Here is a 15662-nt window from a genome sequence, read left to right on the forward strand (position 1 = left end):
CAAACTCTATTTCGAAGACAGGTCAGGTCAGAAAGCAGGAGGAATAGCCCTATGCATAAAGGATAACATACACTCGATCAGAGTGGACACAGTGGCGACGACCGACAAATTGGAATCACTAAGGGTTAAAATACCATGAAGAAATGGGCCTGAGATAAAGATGGGAAGTAGTGGGACCGTTAGGAAACAGCAATCACAACATGATCAAGTTCAAAGTTGAAGTAGGAATATCGAAGGGGAAGAGAACTGCAACGACAACTTTTAACTTCAAGAAAGGAAAATACAAAGCGATGAGAGTAATGGTAAAGAAATTTAGGAACAACTCAAAGAAATCTCAGACTGTATAGCAAGCCTGGTCATTATTTAAGGACACAGTGTGCGAAGGACAAAATCTGTACATCACCAGATTTAGAAAAGGATGCAAAAAGAACCGAATTAGAGACCCGGCGTGGATAATCAAAGAAGTGAAGAAAGCGATAGGAGATAAGAAACATTCATTCTGGAAATGGAAAAAGGACAAAACCGGGGAGAACTGGAAAGAGCACAGAAAGCATCAAAAAGAATGTCACCACGTGGTTAGAAGAGCAAAAAGAGGATATGAAGAGAGGCTAGCCAGGGAAGCAAGAAATTTCAAACCACTCTTCAGATATGTTATAGGGAAGCAGCCGGCTAGGGAGGAGGTGGGACCACTGCATGACAGAGATAGAAAAGGAGTGGTGAAGGAGGAAAAAGAGGTGGCGGATAGACTAAAAATGTTCTTTTCGTCAGTATTTACAAAGGAGGACACATCCAACGTGCCGGAACCGAAAAAAATCTTCACAGGAGATCAAGCAGAAAAATTAACATTAATGGAGGTAAGCCTTGAAGACGTACATAGACAGATAGATAGATTAAAAAGTGACAAATCTCAAGGCATGGACAGAATCCACCCTAGGGTTTTGAAGGAACTAAAGGAGGAAATAGCGGAACTACTACAGCAGGTTTTTAACCTATCCCTGAATCCTGTGATCCTGTAGGATTGGAAGATAGCTAATGTTACGCCCATCTTTAAAAAAGGATCAAGAAGTGACCCGGGGAACTACAGACCGGTAAGTCTGACTTCAGTTCCGAGGAAGATGGTGGAAGTGCTGATAAAAGAAAGCATCGACGAGCATCTAGAAAGAAATAAACTGATGAAAACAAGCCAGCATGGCTTCTGCAAAGGAAGATCATGCCTAACAAACTTATTGCACTTCTTCGAAGAAATTAACAAACAAATGGACAAAGGGGACCCCATAGACATCGTATACTTAGATTTCCCAAAAAGCCTTTGACAAGGTACCCCATGAATGCCTACTATGGAAACTGAAGAACCATGGGGTGGAAGGAGATGTACATAGATGGATCAAAAATTGGTTGGCGGGTGGAAAGCAAAGGGTAGGAGTGAAGGGCCACTACTCTGACTGGAGAAGGGGTCACGAGTGGTGTTCTGCAGGGATCGGTGCTCGGACCGCTGCTGTTCAATGTATTTATAAATGATATAGAAACAGGGACAAAGTGCGAAGTAATAAAATTCGCAGACGACACCAAACTATTTAATGGAGTTGGGATAAAAGAGGACTGTGAAGATTTACAAAGGGACCTGAACAAACTAGAAGAGTGGACGACGAGAGGGCAGATGAAGTTTAATGTAGAGAAATGTAAAGTCTTGCATGTGGGAAACAGAAACCCGAAGTACAGCTACACGATGGGAGGGCTGGTAATGGGTGAAAGTACCCTAGAGACTTGGGTGTAATAGTGGACAAGACAATGAAGCCGTCGGCACAGTGCGCAGCGGCCTCAAAGAAGGTGAATAGAATGCTAGATATTATCAAGAAAGGTATTACAGCCAGAACGAAAGACGTTATCCTGCCGTTGTATCAGGCGATGGTGCGCCCGCAGCTGGAGTATTGCATCCAATATTGGTCGCCGTATCTTAAGAAGGATATGGCGTTACTCGAGAGGGTTCAGAAAAGAGCGACGTGATTGATAAACGGTATGGAAAACCTTTCATATGCTGAAAGATTAGAGAAACTGGGGCTCTTTTCCCTAGAAAAGCGGAGACTTAGAGGGGACATGATAGAGACTTACAAGATCATGAAGGGAATAGAGAAAGTGAAGAGGGACAGATTCTTCAAATTTTCGAAAACTACAAGAACGAGAGGGCATTCAGAAAAATTAAAAGGGGACAGATTCAGAACCAATGCTAGGAAGTTCTTCTTCACCCAAAGGATGGTGGACACCTGGAATGTGCTTCCAGAGGGTGTGATAGGACAGAGCACGATATTGGGTTCAAGAAGGGATTAGATAATTTCCTGAAGGAAAAAGGGATAGAAGGGTATAGATAGAAGAATACTACACAGGTCCTGGACCTGATGGGCCGCCGCGTGAGTAGAATGCTGGGCATGATGGACCCTGGTCTGACCCAGCAGAGGCAATGCTTATGTTCTTAATAATTTTCAACATCCTGTTTGTTTTTTGGCCACCGCCACACATTGGGTATTATCTACAATGATATCCAGATCCTTTTCTTGGGCGCTAGCCATCAAGGTGTACCCTAGCATCTGGTAACTATGATTCAGGTTATTCTTCCCAATATGCATCACTTTGCATTTGTCCACATTAAATTTCATCTGCCATTTGGACGCCCAGTCTTCCAATTTTCTAAGGTCCACCTGCAATTTTTCACAATCCGCATGCATTTTAACAACTTTGAACAGATTAGTGTCATCTGTAAATTTAATCATCTCACTTGTCATTCAAATTTCCAGATCATTTATAAATAAGTTAAATAGTGACACTCTACTGTTTACTCTCCGCCATTGAGAAAAATGACCATTTAACCCTACCCTCTGTTTTCTATCCGATAACCAATTCCTAATCCACAACTGAACTTTGCCACTTTAATTTTCTCAGGAGCCTCTCGTGAGGAACTTTATCAAAAGCTTTCTGAAAATCTAGATATACTATATCAACCAGCTCCCCTTTATCCACATGTTTATTCATACCTTCAAAGAAGTCAAACAAATTTGTGAGGCAAGATCTCCCTCGGCTGAACCCATGCTGACTCTGTCTCATTAAATCATGTTTGTCTACGTGTTCCACAATTTTATTTTTTATAATTGTTTCTACCATTTTGCCTGGCACTGAAGTGAGGCTTACCAGTCTGTAATTTCCCGGATCTCCCCTGGAGCCCTTTTTAAAAATCGGTGTAACATTGGCCACCCTCCAATCTTCAGGTACTACAGATGATTTTAGTGACAGGTTACAGATTACTATTTCCAATAATGGAGAACAAACTGCTATCAAGTATATTTAATTACCAAACCTCAAACACCCAAGGTACTACTTTTGTATTTTTTCATACCCTTGCTGGGGTGATGTGTTCATCATCGGTATTGGTAATTTGCCAAATGCACAAATTTTTATTTATAATTTACTCTTTAATTTTAGGCTCTTTAGACTATAAATATATTTATGTACATCCTGCTTCCGGTGTGCTTTTCCTCTCAATTACATTCTCTGGTTCTAGTTCCACCTCAATTCTTTTTTCTTGACCATTCAAATGCTCTAATGAAGGTAATTGTGATGGCAAACTTTTCTATGTCACATGTTATAGTCTACCTGAGCCTACTGTGACTCATTTGTTCCTGAGTTGTTTTATTCTTTGAGGCTGTGGTAGTAAATTGGTATGATTCTGTGGAGTGATGCATTAATTGCATCCAATTCCTTCTTAAGTTTACAGAGCTCTTCTTTAATACTAATAAGCTGACAACAGATGGGGCAAGCCTTAAGCTTCCAAATGGTGTGCCTTGGAACTAAGATACCACAATGATTGCTTTGAATAAAAGTCATCCTTATGGGTTGGAGAGGGGGTAGACTAAGTATGTTTAATTAGTTGTCTATATATGATTAGCAAACTCTGGAGTGGGTGGGGATGAGGGGTGGGTGCATGGGACTATAAATCTTTTCTTTTTCCTATGAGAAGGATAAACTTTCTTTCTACAATGCAGAAAAATAAGATTTCCAAACTTAAAGCATTCCTTGTCCCAGAGCACAATACACAGTTATTGCTAATTCTCAAAATTATAAGTGTTTGCATTTGAAGCAGAACAAATAAAGTGAAAAACCTTAAAGGAGTGTTCAAAAAACAAAATCCTCAGATTGACATCAACAATGTAAAATGCACAATTTTGTTGAAACAGAGGAAAAAGATCTCAATACACCCCTAGGATCCAATCAATAGAAGGACTCATTTTGGGGTTAGGGTCTCATCATTGATCAAAACCTCTGTCAAGTTTAATAATTTAATCTATAAATTTAATCCAGGGATCGGTGCTGGGGCCGTTACTCTTCAACATATTTATCAATGACCTGGAAAAGAAGGCAAAGTGCGAGGTTATAAAATTTGCAGACGATACCAAACTGTGCGGTAGAGTTAGGTCCAGGGAGGAGTGTGAGGACCTGCAAAGGGACCTGGACAAGCTGGAAGACTGGGCAAACAAATGGCAAATGCGCTTTAACGTGGAAAAATGCAAGGTCATGCATATAGGGAAAAAGAACCCGTTGTTCAACTACAAATTGGGGGGGGCATTGTTGGGAGACAGCAGACTTGAGAGAGACTTGGGTGTGCTGGTGGATGCATCACTGAAGCCATCTGCACAGTGCGCAGCAGCCTCAAAAAAAGCCAACAGGATGCTGGGCATCATAAAGAGGGGCATAACAACCAGGACGCGGGAAGTCATCATGCCATTGTATCGAGCGATGGTGCGTCCACATCTGGAATACTGCGTTCAATATTGGTCGCCGTACCTCAAGAAGGACATAGCGGTACTTGAGAGAGTCCAAAGGAGAGACAGATTTTTCAAATTAAGGGAAACCACAAGTACAAGGGGGCACTTGGAGAAATTGAAAGGGGACAGGTTTAGAACAAACGCTAGGAAGTTCTTTTTCACCCAGAGGGTGGTGGATACATGGAATGTGCTTCCAGAGGCTGTGGTAGACAGGAGCACATTACAGTGCTTCAAAGAAGGTTTGGATAGGTTCCTAGAGGACAAAGGGATTGAGGGGTATAGATAGGTGTAGAGGTAGGTTACAGGGATAGGAGTAGAGGTAAGTTATAGGAATAGGAGTAGAGATAGGTTATAGAGCTAGTCAGGGACCACTGCTCAGGCAATGGGCCTGATGGGCCGCTGCGGGAGCGGACCGCTGGGCGAGATGAACCTCTGGTCTACCTCAGCGGAGGCAACTTCTTATGTTCTTATGTTCTTAAGATCATTCAGGTCTTATCTGCTGTCATTTACTATGTTATTGTGTTAGAGTATTGTGTTCAATTCTGGTCACCGTATTTAAAAAAAGATATAGTAGAATTAGAAAAGGTTCAAAGAAGAGCGACCAAGATGGTAAAGGGGATGGAACTCCTCTCGTATGAGGAAAGACTAAAAAGATTGGGGTCTTCAGCTTGGAAAAGAAAAGGCTGACGGGAGATATGATTGAAGTCTACAAAATCCTGAGTGGAGTAGAACGGGTACAAGTGGATCGATTTTTCACTCCATCAAAAATTACAAAGACTAGGGGACACTCGATGAAGTTACAGGGAAATACTTTTAAAACCAATAGGAGGAGATTTTTTTTTTTTTTATTGAAAGAATAGTTAAGCTCTTGTTGCTGGAGGATGTGGTAACAGCGGTTAACGTAGATGGTTTGGAGAAGCTCCTTGAGTAAAATTCCATAGTCTGCTATTGAGACAGAAATAGGGGAAGCAAATATGTGCCCTGTGATCAGAAGCATGGAATGTTGCTAGTTGGGGTTTTTGTGACCTGAACTAACCACTGTGTAAACAGGATACTGGGCTAGATGGTCCATTGGTCTGACCAGTAAGGCTATTGTTTTGTTCTTATCCAACATAGTACCACTCCAATCAATGTATCTACAACAACAACCATACAGCAACTTACAACACACAGCAAAACATGCTGTTCTCATCTGCTGGAATTCCCAGAAACAACAGGGCTCAAGGTGAATTGAAAGTAAGGCTAGGGAGACTAAGAAAGATTGTCATGAGACTCCTTTCTCACCTCCAAATAGAAAAAGAAAGAAAGAAAGAGTCTGAGGTGGCCTCATCTGATGACGTTTACATGGAAACCCAATACATGCACAGTTGATCATGCTTGTTACTCATTTTCACTGCACTAGGCTCCATCAAATGTCATTATCCATCACTAAGGACTTCATTTAAAATACAGTACCTCATTTGCCACTATGTCAGCAGCAGCAGTATCCTCTGGAGGATACAGAAGCATTTCCTCTTCTCCGCTCTGCCGGTGCTTCATCTGCTCTGAGAGTTTGGAAAGATTTTGCTCCAGAGCTTTATTCTCTCTTTCCATGTTTTCCCGAATCTTTAATTCTTTCTCTAGCTGCTCTTGCATTCGCTTAGCTTCTTCCTGCTGTCTCCTTTCTTCTTCCTGCTGTCTTCTTGCTTCTTCTGCCTCTCGTTGTCTCTGTTCCTCTTTTTCTCTTTCCCGCTCTTCATCAAGTTTTCCTTTTAAAAGATAAGATAAAAAGAGAGTGACAAACCATGAACCTTTTGCCCCCCTCTCAAACCAATTACAAGTACATCTTAACAGAAAATCTCTTTCCATATTAAATTAAAAGCCTCAGTGATAATATTCAGCTGGCCAGTTGGTGCTTAAAGATGTGGATGACTTGTCCACTTATCTTTATCCCAGATATTCAGATGTCTTCTCCATCTAGGTAGATGTCAAACATGGTGCTTTAAAGTTAAACAGAAAACCATGGTCCTACTGGACAGTCAGAAAACCTCTGTTAACTAGCTATGTGGAAGCCTCGTCCATGAATGACTCACACTGTTCCCTTTCCAAGAGGGAAATGACATCTTTGGAATGACATCTTTATTTATTTATTTATTTAAGTCATTATATAACAGTTAGAGGTACTCAAGCATTTTCCCTATCTGTCCCGGTGGGATCACACTCTATCCAATGTACCTGGGGCAATGGGGCATTAGGTGACTTGCCCAGGGTAACAAGGAGCAGGGTGGGATTTGAACCTGCAACCTCAGATTCTAGGCAACAATTATCATTTAGGTGGTCCAAATTTGAACCCCCCCCCCCAAACTAGCTATATCATTAACTACAAAGCTAATCACATGAATCCTTTTGCATTGTAAGCCATGGCCTTTTAGGGTCACTGAACCAGAACGTACGCAGGGAGGGCTAGTCTCAGTTAGGGCGCTGGTCTTTCACCAAGAGCCGCCGCATGAGCGGACTGCTGGGCACGATGGACCACTGGTCTGACCCAGCAGTGGCAATTCTTAGGCCATTGCCTAGGGTGCCATCTGGAGCATGAGAGCTGACCGAGTACACAAGATTTTCTTTTAGGGACATGAGTCAGGAATAGAAACATTTCCAGGAGACTTAAAGAGGCTGCTGTAGTTACATACAGTTCACATAGAGCTGGATGCACTAAAAAGAGTCGTTAAGTGGCTGAATCGGTTCTCAAACAGCTTCCCACGCAAATGAGCTTGTTGGATGTCTGGCGTAATCCCACCCACCAATCACTGGAAAACCGGCTCTGTGTCCACTAAAGAGCTGTTTGCGATTCTCCTACCAGTGTCAGATATTGCACATGTGTTACTCACGCACGGTATCTCTACCCATAAAAAAGTTGTGGTGCCACCCCCCCCCCCCCCAAATGACAACCCATACAAGGGACCTTAGGTGCCTGGGCCAATCAGGGCCTTAAGTCCTCTTCCCAGTGTATCCTGGGATGCACTGGGAAGGGAAAGACCCACCAATTTGAAGGCATATTCTTATGGTTTAAGTTTATTTAATATGCAGCCCTTCCTTGGGCAATAGCAGAGCAGGTTTCAAAATAATAACAATTTGATAAAAACAAAAAGTAAACAAGACCACACATCTTTAATGGAGTATCCAAAAAAGAACTCAAGCGCCTCCAGTGAGTCCGAAACGCAGCGATCCGCCTCCTATACCACCTCAACTATCACGACCCCATCTCCCCAGCCCTCCACACAGAACACTGGCTACCAATCAACAAACGCTGAACATTCAAGGCGCATAAAAGATTCCACCCCCCCCCCCCCCAAAGCCTATATAAGTCCCAAGCTACATCTGTACGCCCCTACCCGCCCATCCGCTCTAGAGCAGAGAGACAACTGTGCATCGCCCCAGGAAGGTCTCTCCTGATGGAAACTGCCCGCAAACGCTCCTACAGCCACTTCATCCCACAGTTCTGGAACCAACTCCCCCAACAAATCAGATCATAGAACTCATTAATGATCTTCTGAAGAGCTGTGAAGAACTTTCTCTTCAACTAAAGGTCCAGCCACAGACAATCCCCTCAACTCTCTCCCACCAACAACCACTATTTACTGTATTACCTCCCCAGGAATTTCCTATGAATGTCCCCACCCCAAGCTGTCCTTAAGCTACTGGACTGTCCAGCCGTCATTATGCTACTGTATTGTATGGTATTGCCAAACTGTGAAATTAGCTTGTAACCCGTTCTGAGCTCCCGGGAGGACGGGATAGAAATCGAATTAAAGAAATAAGAAATAAGACAAAGAAAAAGAACACCAGCAATAACAGTAAAGTAAATAAAAGAAAGAGCACATGCAACAGACAAGGACCAACAGATGTTAATTGTTAGTAAATCCTCACAGCATCCGACCGATCTAGCTCTAGGGAGAAGGCTTGACCTAAAACACAGGTCGTCCAAGTGCCGATAATCAAAACAGACTTTTTAGGCCTCTGAATCCCACTGTGCGCCCAGAGCTCAAAGGGGCGTTTTCGGAGGAGTGATGAGGGCGAGATTTGGGTGGGACGTGGGTCGACCTAGACTTAGTCATCCTGCAGGGATAATCAAAAGTTTGACGAGACTGCCTAGACGGAACCTCACGAACGGCTACTTAAAAAACTGTGGAACCACGGGGTGCAAGGGGATATCTACCGATGGATCAAACACTGCCTAGCGGGCAGGAAACAGAGGGTTGGAGTCAAGGGCCAATACTCAGATTGGCAATGGGTCACGAGCGGAGTTCCGCAGGGGTCGGTGCTGGGACCTCTACTATTCAATATATTTATTAACGATCTGGAGACGGGGACAAAATGTGAGGTTATCAAATTTGCTGATGACACCAAACTCTGCAGCAGGGTTAGAAACACGGAAGACTGCGAAGACCTACAAAGGGACCTAACGAGACTGGAAGACTGGGCAAAAAAGTGGCAAAAGAGTTTTAACGTAGAGAAATGCAAGGTCATGCATGTAGGAAAAAAGAACCCGATGTTCAACTACAAAATGTGGGGAACACTGCTAGGGGTGAGTAACCTGGAAAGGGACCTGGGGGTGATGGTCGACTCATCACTGAAACCATCGGTGCAATGTGCGACAGCCTCAAAGAAAGCAAACAGAATGCTGGGCATCATCAAAAAGGGTATCACAACCCGGACGAAGGAAGTCATCATGCCGCTGTATCGCGCAATGGTGTGCCCGCACCTGGAGTACTGTGTTCAATACTGGTCGCCGTACCTCAAGAAGGACATGGCGGTACTCGAGGGAGTGCAGAGGAGGGCAACTAAGCTGATAAAAGGTATGGAAAATTTTCCATACGCTGACAGGTTAAAAATGCTGGGGCTGTTCTCCCTGGAGAAGAGGAGACTTAGAGGGGACATGATAGAAACCTTCAAAATCCTTAAGGGCATAGAGAGAGTAAATAAGGACAGATTCTTCAAACTGAGGGGAGCCACAAGCACTAGGGGTCACTCAGAGAAATTGAAAGGGGACAGGTTTAGAACAAATGCTAGAAAGTTCTTTTTTACGCAGAGGGTGGTGGACACATGGAACAAGCTTCCGGAGGATGTGATAGGCCAGAACTCTGTACAGGGATTCAAGAAGGGTTTGGATAGGTTCCTGGAGGATAAAGGGATAGAGGGGTACAGATAGAACTTGAGGTAGGTTATAGAAGTGGTCAGAAACCACTTCATAGGTCGCAGACCTGATGGGCCGCCGCGGGAGCGGACCGCTGGGCGAGATGGACCTCGGTCTGACCCAGTGGAGGCAACTTCTTATGTTCTTATGTTCTTATGTGACTTAGGTGATCTAAGAACACAAGACTAGCCTTACTGGCTCAGACCAATGGTCCATCAAGCCCAGTAGCCCGTTCTCACGGTGGCCAATCCAGGTACCTAGTACCTGGCCAAAACCCAAGGAGTAGCAATATTCCATGCTACTGATCCAGGGCAAGCAGTGGTTTCCCCATATCTTTCTCAATAACAGACTAGGGACTTTTCCTCCAGAAACTTGTCCAAACCTTTCTTAAAACCAGCCATGCTATTCCCTCTTACCACAACCTCTGGCAATGCGTTCCAGAGCTTAACTATTCTCTGAGTGAAAAAAAATTTCCTCCTATTGGTTTTCAAAGTATTTCCCTGTAACTTCATTGAGTGTCTCCTAGTCTTTGTAATTTTTGACGGAGTGAAAAATCGATCCACTTGTACCCGTTCTATTCTTTACGGATTTTGTAGACTTTAGTCTCATACCTCCCCTCAGCCATTTATTTTCCAAGCTGAAGAGCCCTAACCTTTTCTAATGCTGCTATATCTTTCTTGAGATAAGGAGACCAGAATTGAACGCAATACTCCAGGTGAGTCTTGTTAACCATCCCTTTTTTAATAATTCCTAACATCTTGTTTGCTTGTTTGACCAACGCCGCACATTGTGCGGAAGGTTTCATCTTATTTTCTACAATGACACCCAGATCACTTTCTTGGGCACTAACTAAGACAGACTTTTAAAACCAATAGGAGGAAATATTTTTTCACTCAGAGAATAACTAAGTTCTGGAATGCATTGCCAGAGGTTATGGTAAAAGCAGATAGTGAAGCTGATTTTAAGAAAGGTTTAGACAAATTCCTGGAGAAAAAGTCCATAGTCTGTTATTAAGATATGGGAGAAGCCTCTGCTTGCTCTTGATTGGTAACATGGAATATTGCTACTCTTTGGGTTTTGGCCAGGCACTAGTGACCTGGATTGGCCACTGTGAGAACGGGCTACTGGACTTGATGGACCATTGGGCTGACCAGTAAGGCAATTCTTATGAGGGAATGATGAACATATTTACATTGTTGTAATATACAGGCCTCCTTCACAGGCAGAAGAAGTGGACAGAGATTTAATAATAGACATAAGAACATAAGAACTGCCATCTCCGGATCAGACCCATGGTCCATCAAGTCCGGCGATCCGCACACGCGGAGGCCCAGTCAGGTATACACCTGATGTAGTTTTAGTCACCCATATCCCTCTATGCCTCTCATAAGGAGATGTGCATCTAATTTGCCTTTGAATCCCAGTGGATTCCTTGATAACCTCCTTTGGGAGAGCATTCCAGGCGTCTACCACTCGCTGCGTAAAACAGAACTTCCTGACATTTTTCCTGGACTTGTCCCCCCTTAGCTTCAAACCATGTCCTCTTGTCCGTGTCGTGTTGGACAATGTAAATAATTTATTTTCCTGCTCTATTTTATCGATGCCTTTCAGCATTTTGAACGTCTCGATCATGTCCCCTCGCAGCCTTCTCTTCTCAAGGGAGAACAGTCCTAGTTTCTTGAGTCGTTCCTCATATTCCAAGTTCTCCATACCTCTTATTAACTTCGTTGCTCGTCTCTGCACCCTCTCTAGCAGTTTTATATCCTTCTTTAGGTTGGGAGACCAATGTTGGACACAGTATTCCAAGTGTGGTCTGACCATTGCTCTATAAAGCGGTATTATGACTTTCTCCGATCTACTCGTGATTCCTTTCTTTATCATGCCTAACATTCTGTTTGCTTTCTTTGCCGCTGCCGCGCATTGTGCCGACGGCTTCAGGGTCCTATCTATCAGTACACCCAGGTCCTTTTCTTGTTCGCTCTTACCCAGAGTTGCGCCTGACATTCTATACTCGTATTCCTTATTCTTACTACCTAAATGCATTACTTTGCATTTCTCCACGTTGAACTTCATCTGCCATTGATCTGCCCATTTCTCTAACTGATACAAGTCGCTCTGGAGTTCCTCGCTATCCTCCTGCGATCTGATTGCCCGGCATAGCTTTGTGTCGTCTGCAAACTTAATGATCTCACTGGATATTCCGTCTTCCAGGTCATTGATATAAATATTAAATAGGATCGGCCCAAGCACGGAGCCCTGGGGGACACCACTAGTCACTTTCTCCCAGTCTGAGAACTTTCCATTTATGCCTACTCTCTGCTTTCTGTTTTCCAACCATTTGCCTATCCACCTTTGTATATCTCCCTCTATTCCATGGCTTTGTAGTTTCCTGAGAAGCCTTTCATGTGGAACTTTGTCGAATGCTTTCTGGAAGTCCAAATATATTATGTCCATTCAGAATATCTCTAAAAAAAGAGGAAGGCTTACTAATAGGTGATTTTAACATGCTGGATGTTGATTGAGGTATCCCTATTGCGGGATCTTCTAGACGTAAGGAGATCTGGATTATCTACAAGGAGAACTGTTCCAGGAGTTGTAATAGAATCCACACAGGAAGGAGCCATACTGGACTTAATGCTTACCAACGAGGAAAGTGTTTCTGATGTTATAGTGAGTGGTCATCTAGCATCCAGTGATCACTGCATGGTATAGAGATGGCTCATTCAAAAGCAAAGGTTCTAGATTTTTTTTAAATAAACTCTTTGTTCGGATGTGGGTTTACGTCAAGAAATTATTGCCCTGTATCGGTAGCATGTAATATTGCTACTTCTTGGGTTTTGGCCAGGTATTAGTGACCTGGATTTGCCACCATGAAAACGGGCTACTGGGCTTGATGGACCATTGGTCTGGCCTAGTAAGGCTATTCTTATGTTCTTATCTGGAATGAATGGAAATGCAGTGGACAAAACTGAAAGGAGTAATTGTAAGAGCTTTTTGTGAGGCAAGTAAGTAAAAGTGAGAGGAAAAGAAGACCACTTTGGTTCTCAAAAGTAGTAGCTGAGAAGGTAAGGAATAAGAGATTAGCTTTCATAAACTACAAAAGATTGCAGAAAGAGGAAGGCAGGCAAAAATATCTGGAAAAGTTGAGAGAGGCTGGTTGTGTAGTCAGGAAAGCAAAAATGCAAATGGAAGAAAAAAATAGCTGACACGGTAAAATGGGGAGACAAGACATTTTGTAGATATATTAGTGATAGGAAGAAGTGCAAAAGTGACATTGTGAGACTCAAAGGTGAAGGGGAGGAATATGTAGAAGCTGCTAAAGAAAAGATCAAATTGCTTTTCAAATATTTCTGTTCTGTATTCATGGCTGAAGTGTCGTGATCTGGACCGCAGAAGACAAACGGGAATAGGGATGGAGGAGTAATAGACTCTGTTCGATTTTCAGAAGTTTGTGTTTGTGAAGAGCTAGCTAAAATAAAGGTAGACTAAGCGATGGGGCCAGATGGTGTACATCCAAGGGTGCTGAAGGAACTTAGGGAAGTTCTGGTGGCTCCCCTTATTGACCTTTTCAATGAGTCTCTAGAGTTGGGAGTGGTACCGGAGGACTGGAGAAGGGCGGATGTTGTCCCTCTCCACAAAAGTGGAAGTAAGAAAGAAGTAGGGAATTGAAGGCCGGTAAGTCTGACTTCTGTGGTAAGCAAATTAATGGAAGCACTTTTAAAACAGAGAATCTGAAATCCTGTAGATTAGAGGACAGGAGGCAACATGGATTCACTAGAGGTAGGTCTTGTCAGACAAATCTGATCAATTTCTTTGACTGGGTGACCAGAGAATTGGATAAAGGGAGTGCCCTAGATGTGGTGCATTTAGATTTTAACAAAGCATTTGACAGTGTTCCACACAGACGTCTAATAAATAAACTTAGTGCTCTCAGGATGGGTCCCAAAGTGACCGGTTGGGTCAGGAACTGGTTGAGTGGAAGGTGATAGAGGGTAGTGATCAATGGAGATTGCTCGGAGGAAAGGGATGTTATCAGTAGTGTGCCTCAAAGTTCTGTTATTGGGCCTGTTCTTTTAAACATTTTTATAAACAATATTGCTGAAAGGCTGTAGGGTAAGATTTGCCTCTTAGCGGATGATACCAAAATGTATAATAGAGTAGACACCCTGGATGGTGTGAATAACATGAAGAAAGACCTGGCGAAGTTTGAAGAATGGTCTGAAATTTGGCAGTTAAAATTTAATGCTAAGAAATGCAAGGTCATGTATTTGGGCTGCAAAAACCCAAGAGAACAGTACAGTTTTTGGGGGGTGAAGAACTTATGTGCATGACGGAAGAGCGGGACTTGGGTGTGATTGTATGTGATGATCTTAAGGTGGCCAAACAAGTTGAAAAGGTGATGATGAAGGCTAGAAGGATGCTAGGGTGCATAGGTATGACCAGTAGGAAAAAGGAGGTATTGATTTCTCTGTATAAGACTTTGGTGAGACCTCATTTAGAATGTTGTGTACAATTCTGGAAGCCGCACCTTCAAAAAGATATAAAAAGGATAAAGTGGTCCAGAGGAAGGCTACTAAAATGGTGCATGGTCCTTGCCATCAGGTGTGTGGGGACAGACTTAAAGATCTCAATCTTTATGTTTTGGAGGAAAGGTGGGAGAGGGGACATATGATAGAGACATTTAGATACCTATGTGATGAGTCAAGTCTCTTTCATTTGAAAGGAAGCTCTGGATTGAGAGGGTATAGGATGAAGTTAAGAGGTGATAGGCTCAGGAATAATCTAAGGAAATACTTTTTTACAGAAAGACTGGTAGATGCGTGGAACAGTATTCCAGAAAAGATTGTGGAGAACAGAGACTGTGTCTGAATTCAAGAGGGCCTGGGATAGGTACGTGGGATCTCTTAGAGAGAGGGAAGAGATAATGGTTACTGTGGATGGGCAGACTTGATGGGTCATTTGGCTTTTATATGCCATCATGTTTCTATGTTTTTATGTTTCTTTGTACACTTTGTAAACTCTCTAGGGTACAAAAATACCAATTGTACCTGATTTGTCAAGGCAATTAATTAAAAATTCAAAAAATCAAAAGTCCAAACCCTAACAATTATGAGAAGGCTTAGTATCAGTTAAAGATGGAAACATGCAGATATACTCTTTCTATTAAGAAGAATCATAAAAGTACAGCTTACCATAGTTGGGGCAGGTTTTGAACTCGCCTCCCCTGTCTGATCCCAATTGCAGGCGGGATCTATCTGCTCCAATCACACGAATGAAAAAGGTTGGTTTGTTTATCCCATTGTACCACTCATTCATATCAGATTTATAACGGCAGTCTGTGTAATTATGCCGTCCATACTTCACATATACTGTAGTCGGAAGAGCTTCTTGAGGATTCTCTATCGTCCTTCCTGGTCCAAGTACACCACCACCCTACAAGAGAAACAATTGAATACACCTTAAAGGAAAAAGTCCATATATCCATAAAAAAATGATGCTGTACACGACTTTTAAAGGACACAGAGACCCCATCCTCAGATGACTTTCACTATCTAGGAGTTTCAATGCCACTAACTTTGATTAGTTGAAGACACTATCTTGTTGGTCTATATGACACTAAGCCCCCTCTGTTTCTCTGTCATCCTAATGTTCCAGTAAGCAGCAACTATCACCATTCA

At 42.8% G+C, this 15662-nt stretch overlaps 1 protein-coding gene across 1 annotated transcript in view; it reads right to left on the reverse strand.

Moving 5' to 3' along the window:
• LOC117366702 overlaps positions 1-15662 on the reverse strand; it is a 114445-nt gene that overhangs the window by 79888 nt on the left and 18895 nt on the right. Inside the window, exons 2-3 of the mRNA XM_033958432.1 lie at positions 15177-15417; positions 6267-6559 (exon numbers count right to left, since the gene is read on the reverse strand). Coding sequence (XP_033814323.1) covers positions 6267-6559; positions 15177-15417 — 534 coding nt within the window. The remainder of the gene's footprint in view (positions 1-6266; positions 6560-15176; positions 15418-15662) is intronic.

This window comes from Geotrypetes seraphini, chromosome 1 (assembly GCF_902459505.1).
Source record: "Geotrypetes seraphini chromosome 1, aGeoSer1.1, whole genome shotgun sequence".
In the NCBI taxonomy this organism is placed as follows: Eukaryota; Metazoa; Chordata; class Amphibia; order Gymnophiona; family Dermophiidae; genus Geotrypetes; species Geotrypetes seraphini.